The sequence below is a fragment of the Camelus dromedarius genome, chromosome 24 (assembly GCF_036321535.1).
Source record: "Camelus dromedarius isolate mCamDro1 chromosome 24, mCamDro1.pat, whole genome shotgun sequence".
In the NCBI taxonomy this organism is placed as follows: Eukaryota; Metazoa; Chordata; class Mammalia; order Artiodactyla; family Camelidae; genus Camelus; species Camelus dromedarius.
In genome coordinates, this window is record NC_087459.1 from 2,544,762 (window position 1) to 2,569,577 (window position 24,816).

Consider the following 24,816-nt stretch of genomic DNA (forward strand, 5'->3'; position numbering starts at 1 on the left):
AAAAGTGCCAGAGGCTTGCTTTCTTGTTCACCTTGCAGCTTTGACACATGCTCTAGGATAAGCCAATCAGATGTGTCTGGGATTTCGATTCTGGAGCCACAAGGCAGCAAGGCTGGTGGAGCCCGGGACCAGGGCGCTGTGTTTCAACAAGCGGATCTCCGTGACTTGGGCAAGCCGCCTAAGCTCCCTGGGCCTGTCTGCACGTCTTTAAAACGGGCAGAAAACATCTAAACATATCATCATGTGGTAGACTGTAAATTGCATCAACTGTCTCAGGTTTGAGACCTCATGAGAATTTGTTGCAAAGGGTCTTTTTTTTCCTTTCTGTTTTCCAAGCCCGAGTCGCTCAGCTCCCTGGTGATTCCATGAACTGCCCCATTGCCTTTTCTCAATATAGTCAATTTTAGCTCATCAGAGTTTGGTTCTGTTGCTTAAAGGAGGTATAAAGTTTTCCCACCAAAAGCATGTGAAATGTTTCCTGGGTGGAGGTGCAGGGTTTTGCTCGGTACTGTGTGACTGTGCCACGTCCTGGGTCTTGTCCCCAGACTGCTCTCTTCTGGTGTCCCTGATGGGTAACAGCTGAGGATCTTGCCCTGTCCCTCCAAAAGGCAAGGAACATTAATGCTTTCTGGAGCCTCCAGCTCTAAGATGCTATCAGCATTCCTCCTCCTCCTATTACCATGAAAAGTACTTTTGCTTAAGACCAGTGCACCCATCGACACTCCAGAAGATCTGCTGGTTGGGATGCAATTTGACTCCGGTAGTTCACACCCAAGTCTTACTTACAGTGTCAAGTCTCCGGGCTTTGCTTAATGAGTGAGCATCTCATCTATGCCAACCCAAGCGTGCAGCTGTCCCCAAACTGACGCCCTCCACTGCTCTGAGCCTGAAATGGGACCTCACAGAGGGCAGCTCATTTCGGCAAATTCAGTTCAGAATCTGGCTGTTTCAGTCATCATGTTTTAAAAGGTAAGGACACAGGAGACTGAAAAATAACAGCTTTATTTATGACTGAAGATGTGAAGGCATTCACAAAATGCCAAGGAAAACCATTTGCTGTTCAACCTCATGGTCTCTGAGGCCCGACCTTTCACTGTGTACCAGGAAAGAGTGCCTCTTATGAACAGAAGCTCACACTAATGGTTTTCTTTTTTCTCAGTGTCCTAGAGCTGCTCATCCACAGTTGTCCCACTGGGTCCTGACTGACTTCCGTCGAGTGAGTTTCCTGGGCTCCTTGTCGAGCCACAGCTCACGTCAGCGCTCCCTCAGACGGAGGTAAGCAGGACGCGTCTGCGGGAGCCCCTGAGCATTATGCTCCTTCTCCAAGTAGTGAGGCAGCCAGGAAATGAGCAAAGGGTCGCACCACGGTGTCAGCAAAGTAAAGCCTTAAATCTAAGGCAGACAACTCCACTTTCCAACTGAAATAGTAGGCTAGATTTTTTATTTCTGTATTTTTTGTGTACCCAGCACACAATTTTTAACTAATTTTATTACATATGTAAGTAGACAAACCAATTCAGGGAAACCTCTAGACTACTTATTTCCCCAAATGACTGACATGGCCCAAAGCAAGAGGGGGGGATGGGGAGGGGGCACAGATTAATAGCCCTCAGAATTTGAACAGAATGGGAAGACATCTATTTTCATAACTTCTTGGTGGATATGCACCCCGCGGATGATCTGGCTTCAGTAAAGAGCTGAATATTCCTGTACCTACACTGACCACAAGCAAGTCACTAAAAGCTGATTGTCAACAGAGGAAATGGTGGCTACTTGCATCCTAGCGCTTCTGACATAAGCAGCAACTCCATACACAGTCAGTCACCAAACGTAGTGTACCTAACACAGCTTAGTGACACAGGTCCATGATAGTGTATGTCTTAGAACAGATCCACTGGAAGGACTTCCTGAATGCAAATCATGAAACTAGAGGCCACTTACAACATAGGGAAGAGGACTGTCCCTGTACAAAGGGTTCACAATCTGAACTGTCCCTTTAAGACATCAATAGTTTTAAAGAAACATTGTAAACAAACAACTCAAATATGAAACAAAACAAAACAAAATGTAGTACAATATATAACTATTGAATACTCTTCCCTTAGGTAAGATTTTCAGAAAATCCAGGAATAGATTTTATATCACAAAAGGGTCCATATCGCCCAAAAATGTCTTTTGATCGGACAGTAAAATAATATTTGTTGGAAGATAAAAACTGAGATAAAGTACAGGCCATTGGGAGTGGTAAAGCTTTAATTTCTCCAATTTTCTTCCAAATCAGCTTATTATTAGGGTTCTCATGGCACAGGAAGAGGTGGTAGCTATCCACGGGGGCACACTTGGGATTGATTTTGGCAATGTTCCAAGTCAAGGCAATGCCCCTGGGTCTCAGGACCCGTTTTACTTTGAGCTCGGGCTTCTGGGGAGGAAGTGTGTCTCGGATTTTGTCTACCAGTTCAGGTAACAGCGGTGGTGATTCTGGGAGAGGTGGCAGGTGTTCAAAGGAGTCAAGAACCTAAAACACATTTATAAAACAATTTAGCAAGCTGAATTGGTGGGTTCTGTTTTCAAGTGGTCAACCGCAGTTCTACAATATACATTTCCCATTCCTCAATCCATTTATCAAAATTCTAAGAACAAAAGGATGCTTCCAGGCTGGATGTAGTCTTTTTTAAGCATAAGCGTCTCCTGAAGGTAAGATCTCTACACTCTGGAATATCACTAATCCAGAATGGGTTAGGTCCCAGATATTCTGGAGAAACATTCCATCTCAATTTCAAACTGTGTTCCCAAACATTGTGCTAATTTACATGAGAAGTGTGAGGGTGCGAGAGTACCCATTTCTGTCCACTGTCATCAGCAATGACTATTACTCTTAAAAATCTTTCTGAATTTGTTGGATTAAAAATGTATTTGTTTTAACTTCTGTAGTTCTGGAAAATTTATTAAAGTATTTTAATCGAGTAAGTAAGTAGACTCACAATAACGTATTTAAAAAAGTGTATCAAAGCACTAGAATCTAAGCTGAAATGTGACTCAAATGTTTCTTCATGAGTAAAATGGGTACTTGCACTCAATTTGGAATGCACATCCCTTACAGAGCATTTAATATTAGTACCTGGGCTGCACTTTGCACCACTGGGGTTGTCTCTTTTGAGACTGAAACAGCTTTTGTAGGCGACTCAACGGTAGATGTGGGACTTTCTGTGAACAACACAAGGTTTAAAAGTAAAATTTATCTGCAATAATCAATCCCATAGCCTTTAAGCAAGCAGCAGTTTATGTCTTAGGTAGTAATTACACATGCACTAAAATTATAAAACTGTGATTATTTCAAAAGATAAACTTTTGATAAAAGCTCAAGACCCAAAGGTATAAAACATATAGAGAATCTTCCTCTAATGTGACAAAAAGTCCCCATTTAAGGTAAAACACTTAAGTCATGATGCAACTGGGAACTAAAATTACCCATGGGAGAGGGATTCCCACAGTACTGTTAGAGGCAGAATTCTGCTATTAGGTCAATGAGGATGTTTGCAAACACAGAGCCATTTACAATCCTGTATGAATGTGTGATACACACAAGACCTGGGAATTCAAACTAAAAATCACGCAGGCTGGGGTTGAAGGTATCTCAACTGCTGAGATCCACGGTAGCTAGCGGGAATTAGCTACAAACTGTGGACTGCTGAAAGGGAGAGGAGAGGGAGGAGAGATAGAAGAGAGACTGAAAGAAAGAGAGATGGTTAGAAGAAGAAAGAAAAGGAGGAAAATAGAGAAAATGTGGGTGTGAGAGAGAGAAAGCAGGTGTAGTAGGTGCAAGGATGGTTTGAGAAGAACCAGAGGGAGTATTATGGGGATGGTAAGAAATGGGGCTCCATGCTGGAAAGTGGTAGGGCTGGGTAGCTAAAAATTTCAGAAGTCTGAATGCAGCTAATAAGCAGTAAAAACCATTTTAGATCCATTGTATGTACAGTGATACAGCTGTTTAATATACTTTATGAATCTCCCCAAATCAAATTTACTTGTATTTTTCTTTTAACTGACAAGGATAATTAAGATTGCACTGTTTTTCAAAGTTAACTTATTAGTTACTTTGCTTACTGATGTTTAAAAACCTTTTTAGAAGAGGTAATGATTTTATGGTTTTAATTTAAAGAGAATCTGTAATGCCTTTTTAACTAGTTTAATTAATTAGAACTAGATTTGTGAAATCATAATCTGCAGGTTCATCAGTGTAGAAGAGCTGATACAAATAACCCCCTTCAAATTTTCAAGTGAACAGTTTCATACAAAAAAAATTCTACTATAACTTCCCATAACTAACATCCTTTCTTTCAAGGTAAGTAAGTCAGGCTAAGACAGAAACTCAACTTTATGATGACAAGATGAGACAAAACAGGACTTTTGTCCCAAACCAGTTAATGTCTACATCCTTTGTGTCATCAATGTCAATGTCTTGTAGATACTCTGCAGCTTTTATCCTTACCTGTATAAAAATGAGTAATGGTTACTTTAGCAATTTGTATTCTCAAAGCAACAGTAGCTAGTACCCCATTATTTATTTTAAGGTTCCTCCTCATTAAACTGCTATGTGAGAATTTAGACTTGTGGCCTCAAGTTTCAACTTAACCCTTTGGTGTTTGACCTTCCAGGACCTTTGCTGCATATGTATGCATATGTAAACAAACATTCACTCATGAAAATATTTTTATCATAGACATGCTTTTTAAAGCCTGCATTTTAAAAGTAACTATTCAGATATAATTTACATACAATAAAGTGCATTCATTTAAAATGTGCAATTCTTTGAGTTTTGACAAAGGTACAACTGTGTAATCATCACCAAAATCAAGACAGTTTTTATTACCCCAAATAGGGTCCCTTCCTGTAATTGGGAAGAATAAATCTGACTCCATAATGGATCTGTTTACTTCAACCACTGTATTCTACTGCTTTTGCTACAAGAATGTTGCCTTATATTCTAAAATAAACAGGGCAGCCCATTCTCAAGGCCCTGATGTTTAAAGGTATAACACTTTTCCATTCTTATAGAGATAAAAGGTTGCAGAACAGAGAGTAACATTTATCTTGTTGGAGGTTTATAGGAACTTGTGACTGGACATGGACCTACGTGGACAGCTACAAGACCAAAGGATTCTGGCACCAGGAAGTCTGCAGCAACCAACCACACGCCCTGCCATTTTAGTATAAACAAAGCCTGAATTCTAACTCGGAGAAGATGGTTCTTTGGGACACTGGTCCACCATCTTCTTGGTCTGCTAGATTTCTGAATAAAGCACTATTCCTTACCCTAACAACTCATCTCGATCTATTGGCTCATTGTGTGGCCAGCAGTAAGAGCTTGGACTCGAAACATTCTCAGTCAATCCCCCTCTCACCGCTGGCCCATGAAACCACAGGTCTGTTGCCACTGAAGATCAGACTGGTCTTTTGTAGAATCTGACATAAATCAAGTCACCTAGTATGCAGAATTCTTTTGCCCAGCATTTTGTTTCTGAGATTCACCCATGTTGTATACAATAATATTTTGTTCATTTTTATTATTGAGTAGTACTTCACTGTACAGATAGATACGCCACAACCTATTTATCCATTTTTCTGTTGATGGACAATTGGGCTGTTTCTAGTTTGGGTCTATTATGAATAAAGTTACCATGAACATTTGTGTAGATGCAGGCTTTCATTTCTCTTGGGTAAATACCTAAGAGTGGAATAACAGTGTCATTTGGTAAGAGTACAGTTAATGTTTTGAGAAACTGCCAAACCATTTCCAAAGTGGTTTCACCATTTTACACTCCTACCAGCAAAACAGGAGAATTCTAGGTCTCTCCACATCCTCACCAACACTTTGCCTATTTTTAGTTGTTTTCATTTTAGTGGATGTGTTGTATCTCATTATGGTCTTAACTCCTCTAAGGAATAACACTGTTGAGGATGTCTTCTTGTGTTTAACTGCCATCCCCACATCTTCTCTACTGAAGTGTCATCTACTTGCTTTGGGTTTAATTTGTTATTTTTAATCCTAGCATTTTAAGGCAGAAGCTTAAATTGTTCATTCTAGACTTTCCACTTCTAATATAAACATTTAATGCTAGTAATTTCCTTCTGAGTCCTACTTTAGCTGCATCCCTCAGATTTTGATATGCTTGTTTTCATTTTCATTTAGTTCAAAATATTTTTAAAACATTTAATATTTTAAACATAAACAGACATAAATATGGTTATATTGCCATAGACAAGGCTAAAGATGATATAATTCTGAAATAAGGAAATAAATGGACTAGATCTGTTAGCTTTTCAGGGGACAAGAACTGATGGACTTGAAAACTGACCAGACAGTGGCATGAGGAATATTGATGAGTCAAAAGGGACTCTTCCTCTTCTGACCTGGGAAACTGTGTGAGCTGGTGATACCATTCATGAAGCCCGGGAATATGGGAAACAATCCAAGACTGATCTAACTATATACCCTTATTCAGAACTGAACATTTTACAAGATAGATTCACACTGACCATGAGTAAGCATCATGAATTAGCATGATCCTTCTTTCTAACTGCTTGATTTCAAACTGAAGCCGCACCCCACCCCCAGTTACAGGTATGACTTATTAAGCACTGAATGGGGGGAGAGTACAGCTCAGTGGTAGAGTGCATGCTTAGCATGCACAAGGTCCTGGGTTCAATCCCCAGTACCTCTGTTAAAACAATAAATAAGCCTAATTTACCACCCCCCAAAATATTTTTAAAAAACCCATAAAGTATGGAATGAATCTGTGTTCTTTTTATTTTACTGCATCTCAAATTCTGTATCATGTAGTTTAAAGAAATATTTAGTAATCTTAATGATTAAAGTTAATGTTAAAATTGTTAATTTTAATCTATTAATGATTACTTCATCATGGACTTCAATTCATTTTTCAGATTTATAATTCTAATCTTCATCATGAAATTGGAAACTAAAGTGTTTTTGATTCTATTATGAGGTGCCTGAAGATCCCAATGGTTTCAACCTTTGGATCCACAGTTGAGACAGGAGAAAGAACTGGACTATGTAGTTGCTACCATAATCTCCATTTTTTTAATATTACAGAATTTACTAATGTTAGTAAGTGAATTCAAGTATTTCATCAAAAGAGCACAGCAAACACTCAAGCGCCAGTAGTAAGAGATGAGACCTTACATAACTGATCGTCAGCCCCAGAGACTGTATTTCATTTCTTTTTGTTTAAATATGAGAAGGAGGGCACTGTTGTGACTCTCCCTCTACACACGTTATGCCCTAGACTCCTCTCACAGCCACTATTGTTATGGTTAAGGAAAAAGGTGTGTCTCACAGGCAGGAAAGAGATTTCTAATAGTCTCAAGCAACACACATCTTTCAGTGAAAGAACAGATAAACTATTACACATCCACATCATGGAATACTACTCAGCAATAAAAAGGAATACTTATACAACGACTTGGATGACCCTTGGGAGAAATGCTAAGTAAAAGAAGCCAATTTCAGAAGGATGCATATTATGTCACATTTATATAACATTCATGAAATAACTTAATTATAATGGTGAGGAACAAATTAATGGTTGCCAGGATACAGGGACTGAGGGCAACCCCTAAAAATCCTATAAAGGGATAGCATGAGGGAATCTTGTAGTGATGAAACAGTTGTGTAATTTGATTGCAGTGGCAGTTATACAAATCTACACATGTGATAAAAGTGCATAGAGCTATTAACATACACACAACTAACACACAAAGTTAAACTTCAAAAATGGGTCAAATGTATTTTAAGTTGTTACCTTTCCCTCTGTCTTGAAAAAGAAAGACAATCCTTTACCTTTGTTGCGGTTTGACAAGCCTTCTTTTGTCAGATCAATCACAGAATCAAGTTTCTTCTCTATAACCTGAAAAGTTGTTAAGGATTATGATTTTGCCTTAACAGAAAATGTTTTTAAAAAATAGAACACATATCTTTTAAAATTACCATTTAGAAGCTAGAGATTGAAAATTCTCTAAGTCTTATGGTTTAATTTTACTCCACTATGAAAGAGAAGCTCATGCAATACTGTATATGGTTTCTGAGAATATGATTAAGCAGAGTCTAAATGAGTTATTTGGTAATAACTAAGGTTGTGAAATATGTTTATCATTAGCTGTTTGCTTTTTAATGTTTAAGCTGGACTGGAACTTGGTCATCTTAACTAGTCAGACATTAGTTTCTCAGAGAATGAATCTCTCAAAGAATGAATGACAAGATAAGTCATCCAACATGTAGCAACACTCAAGATCCTACATCTAACATATTCAAATAAACAACATTCAGAGGCAATATTTAGGACCTACCACAGCTTCAGTTTCAGCATCAGGTGAAATGTTAGAATTTCCTGATGTAACTTTTCCGTTATCTGGAAGAATATTATTAAAATATGAACATTTGACAAGTTTATTAACTATTGAATATTTATAGACATTACAATATATGAAATGCTGAGGACACAATAATGGGGATGCTCATTAACCATTATATAATTATAAACAGTAACTTAACTGACTTTACCTATTCCAAAGATCAATGAATCAGTCCAAAAAAAATGCAAAATCTAATTTTGGTTCAAAAGATTTTGTCCTTACGTAACTTCATAACAATATTAGTAACTCTTCTTTTAAAAAAAAATCTGTAAATTACTACAGCATTTGAGGAAATAAACTTGGAAATGTACATTTTACTTGTAGCATCTTTAGACCACCTGAGATAGCTAAGGAGGCTTCTTCATAGAACCAGTTAAAGCCTCAGATAAATGCTTAATATCCCTTAATTATTTGATTTACAATCTTAACAGCCCAAATCATGGGGTCAATTAAGTAGCTATATAAGTGGAGACAAAGTTTTTTGAAATTAAGATGCAAATTAAATTCTCTAATATATAGTAAAAATGAAAATGAAATGGGGAATTTTGAATAAGAAATTATGGGCCAACAAGATAGCTATTTTAAGAGAAAGGAAACTTATTGGAAAGCTAAGGTTAAAAATTTTTACATAAGTGTAATGAGAAAAACTCTAAAGAGTAACAAAGTATTGTTTTTAAAAGTTAAAAAAATTAAAGATACTAAAGATTAACCAAACTTTAAATCTTAATAGACTATAAGATAACTCAAAGACAAAACAAAAAGACAAATAATAAACCACCACTACCATCAACAAGACCAGAGCAAAAAAGTAAAAACGGATAAGAAAAGTAAGTAGTCTTAGAATTTACAAAGCCATTAAACAAACGTGGTAAAGAGACAAAAGGCCATAAATTGATAAATACAAGGTTAAAAAGAAACCTCAATTTTATTAAGGAATCACTGATTTATTCAGGTAGTATTAATCACAGATATAAAATAACTCTGAGAGTAGAATTAAAATTTTTATTGTATTAAAAGATAATATTCAATTTTCAATTTTAAACAAATACTGATTAGAGGCTTTCTAATTTGACAGGTCACATTTTAATCAACTTAGGATACCTGTTGGATTTGATGTAATTGGAGTTGTCAAATCAGGACTTTCCACAGAAACCAATATGACATCATCACTGTTACTAAAATGATTTAAAAAAACAAAAAATAAACTAAGCATGCATTATTAGGCTGAAACATGCAATCTATGGTTAGAATTATTCTAATTTAATATTTCATAATTGATATGTTTTAATCTTACAATTGGTGGGGGTGGATGAAGATGATAAAACCAAATACCCAAGAAACTCCATGTATTACCAATTAATTATATGGCTAAAAGTTCATGATATCCAATAACAACAGGTCCTTAAAACTTAATAGAGATCCATTTACAATGAACCCAAATGTACAATCTGTAAGTATACAATATACATAAATGTAGAAAATATACAGAAGTCACTCTAGCACATATACTAGCCTTCACGAAAATGAAACAATGATAACTAAAAGAAACCCATTAAAACTCTTTGACTCTTACAGATATAGAACTGTAAAAAATAAAGATATTAAAAAATTAATTCTGCCCTTACTCTATATTATATCACTATAGCAGCAATATTTACCACACATTTACTAAACTGAGGCAATGATGATAAGTGATGCTGATCATGGTTACAGATTATTCTGAGTCAGAAGATTGTCTCTGCTCCCATTTGACTCCGATTCCAATAGGAGTTTGACATTTAAAATCAGAATTTTTGTTAAGAAAATCTTGACATAAATTTCAGTAAGTCCATAAATTTGCTGCATGAATTTTCTATACACACGGATGTACCATTTTTTATTAGGTGTTTTAAATTTTTTAGCTTTTGTATTTTTTTTGGAATGGTGTATGATCCATTCCAAGTTATTTTTGTATACGGTGTGAGGTAAAAGTTGAGGTTCACTATTCCCCTCTGGTTATTCCAGGAGCATTGTTTGAAAAGACTATCTTTTCCCATTAAATTACCTTCACATCTTTGTTGAAAACCAGCAGACTATACCCATACTCTCTAATTTGTCCGCTGATCTACACGTCTATCCTTACACCAGCACCACTGTCTTAATTACCACAGCTTTATGGTAAGTCTTGAACTCAGGTAGTGTATGTCTTCCAGCATTGTTTTCATATTCTAAGTCTTTTGCATTTCACACAAGTTTTTGATCAGTTTGTTACCTTCTACAGAAAAGGATGCTGGATTTTGATTAAGATTGCTTTAAATATACAGAACAATTTGAGTGAAGTGACACTAACAGTGAATTTTCTGATTTGTAAACATGGCATATCTCACCATATATTTATGTCTCCTTTAATTTCTCTCAGCAATATTTTCTACTTTGTAAAATTATTAATAAACTATTTTTAGAGAAGTTTTGGGTTTACTGCAAAATTGAGCAGAAAGTAGTTTTCTCATATACCCCCTTATCCTCTCCCACACACAACCTCCCATAAAATCCTGTACCACAGTGGTACTCTTGCTGTAACTAATGAAACTACACTGACAACATCATTATCCCCAAAGTCCATAGTTTACAACAGGATTCACTCTCAGTGTTAGACAGTCTATGGATTTTGACAAATGTATGACATGTGTCCACCATTACAGTATCATACAGAATAATTCCACTGCCCTAAATATCCCCAGTGCTCAGTCTATTCATCCCTCCCTACTAACCTCTGATAACATTTGATCTTTTTACTATCTCCATAGTTCTGCCTTTTCTAGAATGTCATATAGTTGAAATCACACAGCATGTAGCCTTCTCAGATTGGCTTCTTTCACTTAGTAATATGCACTTAAGTTTCTTACATGTCTTTTCATGGCTTGAGAGCGCATTTCTTTTTTAGCACTAAATAGTATTCCACTGTCTGAATGTACTACAGATTATTTACCCATTCACTTACTGAAGAATATCCTGGTGCTTCCAAGTTTTGGCAATTAAGGATAAAATTACAGTTTATATGATTCCATTTTCTCTCCTTTCTTAGCACATCAATTACACTTGGTTTTAGTGGTGCCTTAGGGTTTGCAATATACATTTACATTTACAACTAATCCAAGTCAATTTTCAAATAATACTATACTGCCTCACAAGTAGTACAAGTACCTTATAATAACAAAATATTTCTAATTCCTCTTTCCTGTTCCTTGAATTATTGCTACCGTTCATTTCACTTATACACAAGTGCACGAGTGTGGGTGTGCACACACAAGCATCCATAACCAAATACACTATTGCTATTAATTTGAACAAACTCATCAGCTAAATCAACTAATAAGAAAAATAAAAGGTTCTATTTTATCTTCACTCATTCCTTCTCTGATGAGCTTTTCTTTATATAGATCTGATTTTCTGATGTATTTTCCTTTTCTGTGAAGAATTTTTAACATTTTTTACACGGTAGGTCTACTGGCAACAAATACTCTAAATTTTTGTTTGAGAATGTATTTCTTCACTTCTGAAGAATAGTTCCGCAGCATACAGAATTTTAGGTTGGTAGTTTTGTTCTTTCAATACTTTGAATATTTCAAGCCAGTCTCTTCTTCTTCGCATAGTTTCTAAGAAGTTGGATGTGAGTCTTACCTTTGTTCCTCTATACTGTATAGGTAAGGCGTTTTTACCCTTGGCTTCTTTCAAGACATTATCTTTTGATTTTCTGAGGTTTAAATATGATATGCCTCAGTGTACATTTTTTAATATTTATCCTTCTTGGTGTTCTCCAAGTTTCCTGGATCTATGGCTTGATGTCTAAATTAATTTTAGGGAAATTCTTTGTCATTGTTACTTCAAATACTGCTTTTGTTCCTTTCTTTTTTCCTTCTGGTATTCCACTTATGCATATGTTACTCCCTTTGCAGTTGTCCTAAGTTCTTGGATATTCTGGGTTTCTGTGTTGTCTTTTTTTTTTATTTGCTTTTCCATTTTAGAAATTTCTATTGTCATATTCTCAAGCTCAGTGATTATTTCCTCAGCCAGATCTATTCTACAATGAGTCCATCAAAGGCATTCTTCAATTCTGTTAGTGTTTTTGACCTCAAGTAGTTCTTTTTTTTTTTTAAAGAATTTCCATATTTCTGCTTATATTACCCACCAGTTTTTGCATTTTTGACTACTTTTTCCATTAAAGCATGTAAGTCATAGTTTTAAAAAACAATTTCTGGTCTGATAATTTGCACATTCCAGTCATATCTGACTCTGGTTCTGGTGCTTGTTCAGTCTCTTCAAGTTGTGTTTTTTGCTTTTTAGTATGTCCTGTAATTTTTTGTTGAAAGGTAGACATGATGCACTGAGTAAAAAGAACTATGGTAAACAGGCTTTTAGCGAAGAAGTGGTAAAATGTGGGGGGAGGGAAGCAATCTACCAGTCCTATGATTAAGTGTCAGTCTTTTAGGGAGTCGGTGCCCCTTCAGTGTGAAATTCACTGATGCATCTCAGTCCTCACACCTTATTAGGTGGGACAGGATAGCCAGAGGCAGCCAGAACTGGGTATTTCTCTTCCTCCTTGGGGAAGGCTAGAGGGAGCAGGTGTTGGGTATTTCTTTTCCCACAGGTAGGTTAATCTCTGGTAACAGTTTCTCCTGAGGGCAGGCTTTGTTAAGACTGCTCTGGTGTATTTCAAAAGGTTCTTTTTACCTTGCCTCCTGCTGGAAGCATGAGGGGATTTTTCTCCAATATTCACTGTGAAGATCAGTGGAGCTCCTAGAGGTAAAGCTCACAAAATTGCGCCCCCCTCCATAACAGGGCACCCCCCTACCCTGGAGTTTCTAACTCTCAGATTTATCTACTCTGATAAATTACAATGTAGGTTTACCTACCCAGCAGTGGTTGCCATTGAGGTTTCTGCTACAGTTCCAGGATGTTTTAATTCTTTGTTTCTGCTTGTTTCTCTCTTCAACTTGGGGGGCGGTAATTTGCTCTATGACCTTACTTCTCTGGTGGATCAAAGAAAAGTTGATTTTTCAGTTTGTTCAGCTTTTCACTTGTTGTTAGTATGGAGTGACGACATCTTACATGCTGGACTAGAAATCTGAAGTCAACTTTGTAGTTTTGAAGTTAAGTCATATATATTTTGGTAATTTTACCTCTAGGAATATCATATTTGTTGATATTATTGTAAACGGCATTAATCTAAAATTTAAAATTCCAACTGTTTGTTGCCCATACATAGAAATACTATGGAGAAATAATATTTTATATATATAACATACACCCACCACATAGCACAGAGGATATACATATATATATATATATACCTCTATATAGGGCACATATATATGCCCTATATAGAAATACAGTAAAATATTTTATGTTTATCCACATGTTTATAATTTCCAGCACTCTTCATTACTTTACCTTTGCAAAGATCTAAATTTCCGTCTGGTATAATTTTCCTTCTGCGTGAAGAAACTTCTTAAATATTCATTGTAGTGCAGGTCTGCTGCGGATGTACTCTTTCACTTTTTTAGTGTGAAAAAGTTGTCTTCTCATACATGTCTGAAAGATATTTTCACTGAGTGTAGAACTGTAGACACTGTAGACAGTTTCTCTTTCAACGATACAGAGATGTCTCTCCATTTCAGTACTTTAGAGATGTCTTCTCTTCGACATCTCTAAAGTTTAACAGTTTACAGTGAGAATTCTCATCTTATTTTTTGTTCCTTTCTATGCAATGTGTCTTTTCTCTCTGGCTGCTTTTAAGATTCTCTTGTCACCATTGACTTTTAACAACATAACATTTGGTTATGATGTACTTTTCCTTTATGCCTCTTCTGCTTAGGTTTGTTAAGCTTTTTGTCTATCTTTCTATTTATGGATATTTTAGAATTTTCATCAAATTTGGAAAAATTTTAGATGTCATAGTTTCCTGTTCTCCTCCCTGCCCCCTGCCTACTGATGACTTCAATGATATATACATATATTATATATATCAGACTGCTTGATACTGTTCTACAGGTCTCTGATGCTCTGTTCATTTTTTGTTAATCTTTTTTCTCCACATGTTCTGTCTCAAGTTTCTATTGCTATTTCACTAATTTTTAAAAAAGCCAGTAATTATCTGTTATTAATCCTGTCCAATGTACTTTTCACTTTAGTCACTGTCTCATCTCTAGAAGTTTAATTTGGGTCTTTTTTTTTTTTTTTAATCTTCCATTTCTCTCATCATGTTGACATTTTCCTCTATACTGTGGACATGAAGAGTTTTATGCTATTGTCTGCTAAGTCCATCAACCATAGTAATTCCAGGTCAGTTTCTATCATTTCAGTTTTCTCCTTGTTACGGGTTATATTTTTCATACTTTGCACGCATAATTTTTTATTAGATGTTGGACATTGTAAAATTTACACTGTTGGATGATGTTTCATTTCTTCAGAGAGTGCTGGACTTTGTCCTGGCGTGCAGTTAAATCACCCAGGATTAGTTTAACTCCTTTGAGTCCTTTTAGTTTTGTGGGGTAGGTCCACTGCAGTCTTTAGTCTAGGACTAATTTAGCCCCACTACAGCAATACCCATCTAAGGAATCCACTTGTCGTTCCATGATAAGTCTCTTCTTATAGCCAGTGAGAAAGCAAAATGCTCCTGTGCAACCTCCAAGAAATGTTTGGCCGCCTTCTTTTCAATGGTTCTTACCCCAGTCTCTTGCAGTTTCATCCTTTGCACGTATAGATCTATATTCAGCCAATGATACAAGGGGTTCCCTTTGTAAACCTTCAGAGCTCTACCTTTATGCAATTGCCTCTCTTCATTGCTCTGCCTCACAAATTCTAGATAACTCAGACTCCGCAATATCTGATCTAAACACAGCAAGACCACCAGGCTGTTCGGGCTCCTCCCACCCCTGCTCTTCAACCTGGGAAATGCCTCCAGGCAGTAAGCTGGATGATGGCAGGGTGTATTTCATTTGTTTCCTTTCTCATAGGGATCATAGTCTAGTGCTCCCTGTTGAACAATGTTTAAACATAATTCTTTTTTTTAAGTCTCGTTTTCTGGTTGTTTACAGCAAAAGAACAACTCCTATAGCAGTTAAGACTTCATGAACAGAAGATGACATTTCCTACACACTGATTTCCATTTTGTGAAATCAATTGTTTTCATGTACATTTTTAAACAAATATTTAATTCAATCATTTTCTCATATCAAATTTATCAATAAGAGATTCTAACAAAAGCTATTATGTCTAAGTTTAATAAACAAAAAAGGTTCAGATCTAATTTTTATCAATAGTATTTTATTCTTCTGCTCATTTTTGGTCTCTAACAAAACTTACAAAGTTTATTTGTATATACTTTTTTCTACTAGTAATAGTCACATAATGGATGAAAGATTGATACCTATATTTATTTTGTTGCTAAAGTACAAGAAAACTATAACAATTCTTTTCACATGTTCATTATACTATAGTCAAAATCTTTTATCAATCTCAAAATTCATCATTTAATACTTCTATAGTTCTAATGTTTTTAATATTTTTGTTTGCTGCTATAGTACATCAACTATAATGATATTTAGGAGTCTAAGACATTAAGCAGAAAGACTTAAAAAAGCAGAGTTGAATTTTTGGCAATCTCATTGGAATTATGGGCTGAGGAGGTAAGGATTAAGATTTAGAAGCCACCAAGATGGAGAGGCCCAGGTGAGTACTTCAAGCTTTCAGCTAGAATCCATTGAGGGCTACATCTTAAGAGCCAGTGTGAACTAGAGACAAAAGGAGACTTTTCAACAAGCTTCAATTTATACCACTCCCTGAGCAGATTAGGTGACCAGGCCCTTCTCTATCTGCCAGAGGACAGAATAGTATAAATCTTGTCTATAGGAAGATACTATTCAGAGCCTCACTAGTTCTTCAAAAATTATCAAGCATGCTAACAAACAGAATCAAATGACTGGAAACTGAGAGAAAAAAAAACATATGTACATATAATCAAGATACTGGAGTTATAAAACAAGGATATTAGAAAAAAACTATGACAAAGTTTTAAGAATATTGAGGGAAAATGGAGAAAATTGTTAAAACCAGATGAAACATTCATCAGAAAAGTATAATCTATAAAAAAAAAAAAAAGACTACACTGAAATTAAGAAGAGTCAATTCATATAAAGGCACTATTCATATAAAGGCACTATTATGAAGTTGAAAGACTTGGAATGGGAAAAGATGTTTGTAGTAAATATATCTGACAAAAAAAAAAAAACCAACAAAAAACACTGGCAGTGCAAAAGTAAAACATTCAAAAGTCTTAGAGAAACTTTATGAAAAAAGATACCCAAATGACTAACAAACATTGCTTAATTTCATTAGTAGAAAGAAATACAAATGGTAACCAATGAAGCATTCCTCAGAGATATTGTGGGTTCAATTCCAGACTACCACAATATTAAGTGAGTATCTCAACAGAGTGAGTTACATAAATTTTTTGATTTCCTAGTGCATACAGAAATTACGTTTACTATACTGTACTGTATGCTATACTACAGTCTATTAAGTGTATAGCAGCATTATTTTTAAAAAACAGTGTACATACCTTAATTAAAACATAATTATTGCTAAAAAAATATTAACCATCACCCAAGCTTTCAGTAAATTGTACCTAATTGTTTTGCTAGTATATGGCCTTGTGTCGATGTTGACAGTTGGTAACTGATCAGGGTGGTGGTTGTAGAAGGCTGGGGTGGTTGTGGCAATTTATTAAAATAAGATAATGAAATTTGCTGCAGAGACGACTTGTCCTTTCACAAGTGATTGATTTTTCGGTAGTATTCAATGCTGTCTGATAACATTTTACCTACTATAAAACTTCTTTCAAAGTTGGAGTCAATCTTCTCAAGCCCAGCCTCTGCTTTATCAACTAAGTTGATGCTAATATTCTAAATCTTTTGTTGTCATCTCAACAGTCTTCACAGCATCTTCATCAAGAATAGATTCCATCTCAAGAAACCACTCTCTTGGCTTATCTGTTAAAATATTATCATGAGACTACAACAATTCAGTCACATCTTCAGGCTCCACTTCTAATTCTAGTTCTCTTGCTATTTCCACCACATATGCAGTTACTTGAACCCCTCAAAGTCATCCATGAGGGTTAGAATCAATTTCTTCCAAAGTCCTGTTAATGCTGCTATTTTTAACCTCTTCCCATGAATCATGAATGTTCTTCATGGAACCAGATGGTGAATCCTTTCCAAAAGGTTTTCAATTTACTTCGCTCAGAGATCCATTGGAGGAATCACTATCTATGGCAGCTATAGCTTTACAAAATACTTAAAAGAACGAACTTGAAAGTTGAAATTATCCTTTGATCCATCAGCTGCTGAATGGATGTTGTGTTAGCAGACATGAAAACAACATTAATCTCACTGTACATCTCCATCAGAGCTCTTGGATGACCAGGTACATTGTCAATGAACAGTAAAACTTCGAAAGGAATCTTTTCTGAGCAGAAAGTCTCAACATTCATTTGCGTAAAATATTAGTAATTCAAGCCTGGATGTGCTGTCAGCCAGGCTCTGTGGTTCCATTTATAGAGCACGAAGTAGAGTTAGCATAATTCTTAAGGGCCCTAAGATTTTGTTACAGTAAATGACCACTGGCTTCAACTTAAAAGTCACCAGCTGCATTAACCTCCAGAAAGAGAGTCGGTCTGTCCTTTGAAGTTTTGAAGCCAGCCATTAACTTCTCCTCTGTAGCTACCAGTCCTAGATGGCATCTTCCTGCAATATAAGGTTGTTTCATCTACACTGAAAATCTACTGTTCAGTGCAACCCCTTCATTAACCACCTTTGCTAGATCTTCTGGATAGCTTGCTGCAGCTTCTACATCAGCACTTGCGGTAACTGTCATGTTACCGCTTTTGTATTCTATTTGCTGTCACTAAGTATAGCCCAAGTCAGGAATTAGGCTCCACTTTTTAACAGGAGGAGAACTTATGGGCATATTTGAAAACCATCAACAAAAGAGGCTGTGTGCCTCTCTCTGCTGCCTGCCAGAATATAGGGTGTATTCACTCTGATAAAAGCTAGTATCATTTACAGCCTCCACAATTTTCAATACACAATGTCTAAGATTCAAAGAAAAAATCAGTAGGTGTAAGAAACAGTGCAAAGATGAAAAAGAGTGAACAGACACAGAGCTCAAAGTGACCCAGATATAAGAGTCGTAAGAAATAAATCAGAAAATAACAGTGATTAAAATGTTCAACATGTGGATGACAAGGTGAAGAATTTCACCAGGAGACTTGAATCTATAAAAATGAATCTAATGGGAAGAGGAGACTGGAAAATTTAACAGACTGAAACTAAGAACTCAATACATGAGTTTAACATTTGGATCCAGCTGAAGAGAGAATTAATAAATAGTTTAGTAAAAAATATCCAGACAAAAGCATGAAGAACAAAAAAGACAGAGTGTACAGAGAAGTGTGTAATGGGAATATCAGAAGGAGGAGATAGAATGGTGCAGGAGTATCTAAAAAGATAATAGTGAAGAATTTTCCAAAGATAATGAAACATACAAAGTAACAGATTCAAGAAAAACTATAAGCCCCAATCAGGATGAATTAACTACCCCTGAGCATCATACAGTATACTGGAGAAAACCAAAGATAAGTAGACTATCTTGAAAGCAGTCAGAGAACTACAACCACTATCCTCAAAGAAGGAACAATAAGATCCATCTAACTTTTTAACAGAAATTATAAAAGTCAGAAGACAACATAATGACATCTTGAAAGTGCTGAAAATAACTTCCAACCTATAATTCACTATCCATGTTAAAGACAAAATGAAGTTATTTCCAGACAAACAGAATTTATCTGGAGAACTAAAACAAACAAACAAACAAATAAATGGAGTTCTTCAGAGAGAAGAAAAATTATCCCAGATGGAAATACAGGAAGAAATGAAGAGCAAAAGAAAGAGTAAATACAGTTGACCCTTGCTCACTGAGGGAGTTGGGGTGCCCAACCCCATCACAGTTGAAAATCGAAGTGTAACTTTTGACTCCCCCCAAATCTACTAATAGCCTACTGTTGACCAGAAGCCTTCCTGGTAAGATAAACAGTCGATTAACACATATTTTGTATGTTATATGTATTATATACTGTATTCATATAATAAAGTAAGCTAGAGAAAAGAAAATCCTAAGGACGAGAAAATACATTTACAGTACTGTCCTGTATGTATTGATACTGTAAGTTTACATTGTCTGTCAACACGACGAATTGTCTGTCAGTGCCTACCTCAATGTTGTCCTATATGATACAAAATACCATAGATGCTACATGTATTATTAAGAGTAGACATCAAAAATGAAAAGAAAATGTGAAAGAAGCTGTTTTTATTTAGAGGTACTGTATTTATTGGAAAAAATCCATGTATAAGTGGATCCGAGCAGTTCAAATCTTTGTTATTCAAGTGTCAACTGTATTTGGGTAACACTAAATGAGTGACTGTACAAAGTTATGATATTGTCTTACGAGATTTAAAATAATGTAAAATTTTAAATGCATGAAACAATGCAGAGGAGCAGTAAATAGTTAAAAGTGTTCTAATGTCAAAATTGCCTATAAAATGCTAAAAGCAGCAATTCATATTAGACTCTAATATTAGAGTCAAGAATCTATATCATGATCTTTAGGATAACTTCTAAAGGTACAATAAGAAAGGTATAATTAATGAGGTAATAGAGAATGGGGAAAAAATCCAAAAAAAGGCTAAAAATGAGTAGAGAGACAGACAGATAAGGGAAAAGGACCATAAAATAATGGGACAAACAGAAAACAAGTATTAAGATTATAATTATGAAACCACATATATCAGTAAGATTAGACAAACAATCTAAAATTTCTGATTAATAATTATTTTCAAATTGGATTAAAAATACATGTTCAGCCGAATAATTACAAACCTAGCATCCATGTAGCCACTACTCAGACAAATACATTTTAAATTATCAGCACTTCAGAAACCCATGTGCCTCTATGCTGAATCATAAATCCCCTCCATAAATAGCATTTATGGTAATAATTTCCTTGTTTTACTCTTTAGATTGATGATGTAGCTTTGAATTCCTAAATAATATACTTTTTGCTGGCTATTTTTAAACTTCCTTGGAATAGAATCATAGTATTCCTTGCATCTGCTTTTCAATGATATTTTTTGTGGGAGTAACTTATACTGTCACATATAACTGTAGTTCTTTTGTTTTCATTAACATACAGAATTCCACTGTATGGATTTACAGCAATTATTTTTCTTTTCCACATGGATGGACAGCTTTTTCCTTCTGGTTTTCGGCTATTATGAAAAATGCTGCTAATAAACTTTCCTATATATATGTCCTACTGCACATGTGTACATGTCTCTAGCTAGGGTACATATCAAGGAATGAAACTGCTAGGTCAAAGGATATTTAGATCTTCAATTATTTCTAGGTAATACCAAATTTTTCTAAACTACTATGCCAATTTACTCACCCAACAACAAAATATTAAATAAAACCAATTCCCTTTATTTCAAAACCTCACCAATACCTGGTATTGTCAGATTTTTTAAATGTTTTACTTTTCCTTACCTGATATGAAATGGTATCTCACTGTGGTTTTAATTTGCATTTCCCTGATTACTAGTGAAGATGAGCACCTTTTCATATGTTTACTGGCCATTTGGAATTCCTCTTTTGAGAAGTAGATGTACTTTGGCCCATTTTTCTTTTGCATTATCTGGCTTTTACTCATTGATTTGTTGAAGTTCTTTATATTTATTCTGGGTACTAGTCCTTTATAGGTTATATGTGCTGTGAGTATCTTCTCCCATTCCATGGCCTGTCTTCCACTATCTTTATAGTGCCTTTTGAGAAAAGAAGTTTCTAATTTTAATGTGGTAAAATTGATCAGTTTTTTCTTTTATGGCAAGGGCATTTGTGTCTTAATAAATCTTTCTTTATCCGAAGTTCATGAAGACATTCTGTGTTACCTTCTGAGAGCTTTATAATTTCCCTCTAGATATTTAGTTCCTTAATTCACAAAAGACTGATGTATAGCCTGACACAGGGATCCAATTCTTTCATATTTCCCCCAATATGAATAGCACCATTTACTAAAAGTCAATTATTTCCCAAATGATCTGCCATACAGTCTTCAACACACATCACATATGCATATATGCATGGGTTTCTGGACTCTCTGTTACACGGCTCTATTTGTCTAGCACCTGCCAATATCACATGATCCTAATTACTGCAGTTTCATAATGTCCTGACATATGATGGTACATTCCTTCCATCTTGTTTCTCTACCCAAAGGGTATCTTGGCCTCTCAACCCACTGTATTTACATATACATTTTAGAATCAAATCAGCTTGTCAAGTTCCATAAAATTATATACCGGGAAACTGACTGAAATTGTACTCTATAAATTAATTTGAACAAAAGTAAAAACATTTTCTAATATTGCATTGTCCAAACCATATACATAGTACGTTTCTCCAATGAATTCTTCTTTGATATCTCAAAGTTTTGTTATTTTCTTCAGTTATTACATGCCTTGTTAATTGTATTTCTAGGTACTTGATATGTCTGATGCTATCACAACACTATTAGATGTTTATAAATTTCTTATTTCCTAATTGCTCGTATCTCGTATATAGGAATACAACTGATTCCTTATATATTTGAGTTTGGCAATCTTGCTGAACTCTTATCAATCCTAATAATTTATCTGGGGTAAGTTCCTTTGGATTTCCTATATACATGCCCTCAATCAGCTAAGAATAGTAATATTTACTGCTCCTTCTTTTCGACTCTTTTACATTTTTCTTTTTTTAATTTTTATTTTTTTGCATTAGCCAAGATATCCAGTATAGCATTAAAGTGGCAACAGCAGGTATCCTTCTATTTTTATCTCAGAGGGAATATTTCCAATATTTCACTATCAAATTCTTTTTTAGGGCTTTTGCAGATATTCTTTATCAGATTAAGGAAGTCACCGCCTATTCCAAGTCTGCTAAAAATTGTGCTTTTAATCATAAACAGATACTTTATCAGATCCTACATCTATGTTGAGCTGATGATGATTCTTCTCCTCGCACATTACGTTAAGTTGACTTTTTCTTGTAAACTAACATGGCAGCATTCTTGGAACAAACTCAGCTTTTATAGATTGTTGAATTTGGTTTACGAGTTTCTTGTTTAGGATATCTGCATCTGTTCCATGGGTAAAACTGTAATTTTCCATTTCTGTAAAGGTTTTAAATTGATTTTATTATCAGAGTATCATTTTTACTAAATTTCAGTATCTAGCCTCATAAAATGAGGAATAATCCCTCTTTTTTTATTCTTTGGGATAGTTTATTTAAAATTGGTATTGTTTCTTCCTTAAATGTTTTATAAAACTCACCACTGAACCTACCCATCAGGGTCAAGTTACACAGTTGTGACACATATTCTCACACTCACCAGGGGCTGACAGTGCTGCCTGAAATGGTTTCATAAATTGCACATTCTTCCTTCATTACAGAGCACAAGGTGAACTGTTCATGTTACAGATATAAGCCACTGATATTAACATAGCAGTCTATAAATTACTCTTTTAATCATGTCTTCACTTTTTCACTTCCATCAACAATATTTTATTTTTCTTTTTTGTTACTTTATGAGTTTCAGCACAAGTATCAATAAGTGGTAACAAGAAAGACTCACTGAAATGTGATTCTTCTCTTTGACAACTAAGTAAATGCCTTCTTCATAACAGCTTCCTGTTCAAAACTAAAATGCAGGCCTCAGTATCATGGAATATTAGGATTTCTTCTGAAGAGTCAGCACTGCACGTAAATTCCCAAATACCAAGAATCTCCTATAAATGGTGAGGATTTGTAATGCTTCTCCTTTGTTTTATAGCATCCTTGAGCATGCGTAGTGATTTGGGGGAAAGGGTGGTGTTCTTCAAACAATGACCACCGTTTAATTCACTTGTTTTTGGCTACATATTTTATATATATATATATATTATATATATGTATATATATATAGCCTCTTTTTAAAAGCTGAGGTATAATTTAACATATAAAAGCAAAATCATAGGACATTTTAATGAGTGAGTGTTAAGAATAAACAAATAATACTATAAAGCTCCAGAACTGTTGAGAATCACCAGTGAAAAGAATTCATTAAAATTTCTCCCATCCCCACACCCCCTGACCCTTGAATATCAATCCAGGCTAGGATTTATCAATCATGTTTCTTTGTTAAACTAAACTACTTCTTCCCTGTAAGCCCCAAATCTTTTACTAGACTAGATTGGAGGTTAGGTGCCTCAGCTGCTTTGTGATCAACTAGACGAATAAGTTAACCTGTTCACCGTAATTTGAAGTTATCATGATACTACTTTCAACATGCAGGGAACTAATTTTAGACACCTTTTTCCTAGTCTTACTCTTCTGTGTAGTTTTTTAAAACCACTGTTTCATAGGGCTGTGAGTCTTCCATGTATAGAAGTAGAAACTACTGGAGTGATCTAGTTGATCACTCCAGTTGTCAAACCAAAGATGGAAAGCATCACAGTGAAAAACCTGATCACCTAACCAACTTAAAATTTTATTTAGTACTGTTAAAACGACAATAAAAGCTTTAGAGAACCAACTCCATTCCTCCATAATGGACAAAATAGTGTTCATATAAATATGAAGCTTTAAGCTATTTTAATTTAAGCTTTAAGCTTAATTGAGAAAAAGAGTATCTGTGTTTACAAACATATATTTAGATTAGTAAGTTTATGCATTTCTATAGAAAAGCCTACCTTTCAGAAACAGCCTCATTATGATCCTGTGACAAATTAATCTTTTCACTTGCTTTTTCTGAAGAGTTAGAAGGTTCAGAGTTCACAGAAGTCTTTCTTTCCTGTGGACTATTAACTGACTCTGGATTCTTATTCAAATTCATAGTCTCTGAATTTGCAACCTGTTAATTGAGTGAGGAAAAAGCAGTTGAGGGGAAGATTACCAACTGTGCTCTTCCACACAAAATTGCTGACAGGTAGAATTTCATTTGGAAAATATTCTCGCATACATATGGCAAAACATATATTAAATTTTATCTGTTTCAATGGCTGATGATCATGTTTGCAGTTACTCTGCCAAAATGAATTTTTTAAAATATTTCAAAGAAATGAAAATAATGATAGCACAAATCAACTTCCTGGCTTAAAAGGAAAGAAGGAAAAACAAATACCTAAGTAGTTACGAGACAGGAGGGAAGGGGGCAGGGCACAACCATGAAAAGAATGACATAGCCATTGAGGATAGGAAATAAACTGA

At 35.2% G+C, this 24,816-nt stretch overlaps 1 protein-coding gene across 5 annotated transcripts in view; it reads right to left on the reverse strand.

The window, feature by feature from the left end:
* Positions 1–983: 983 nt before the first annotated feature.
* The window catches only part of ATF7IP2 (activating transcription factor 7 interacting protein 2), a 46,721-nt gene continuing 22,888 nt past the window's right edge, over positions 984–24,816 (reverse strand). For 3 of the 5 annotated variants that reach the window (XM_064478193.1, XM_031433219.2, XM_031433220.2), the window contains 6 exons: positions 24,300–24,460; positions 9,535–9,608; positions 8,368–8,429; positions 7,862–7,928; positions 3,119–3,204; positions 984–2,515 (listed from right to left, as the gene is read on the reverse strand). In XM_064478193.1, the coding sequence (XP_064334263.1) occupies positions 2,102–2,515; positions 3,119–3,204; positions 7,862–7,928; positions 8,368–8,429; positions 9,535–9,608; positions 24,300–24,460 (864 nt within the window). In that variant the 3' untranslated portion in view covers positions 984–2,101. Of the gene's footprint in view, positions 2,516–3,118; positions 3,205–7,861; positions 7,929–8,367; positions 8,430–9,534; positions 9,609–13,325; positions 13,707–24,299; positions 24,461–24,816 lie in introns of those variants that run through there. The other 2 variants (XM_064478194.1, XM_064478195.1) reach the window with 2 other exon arrangements.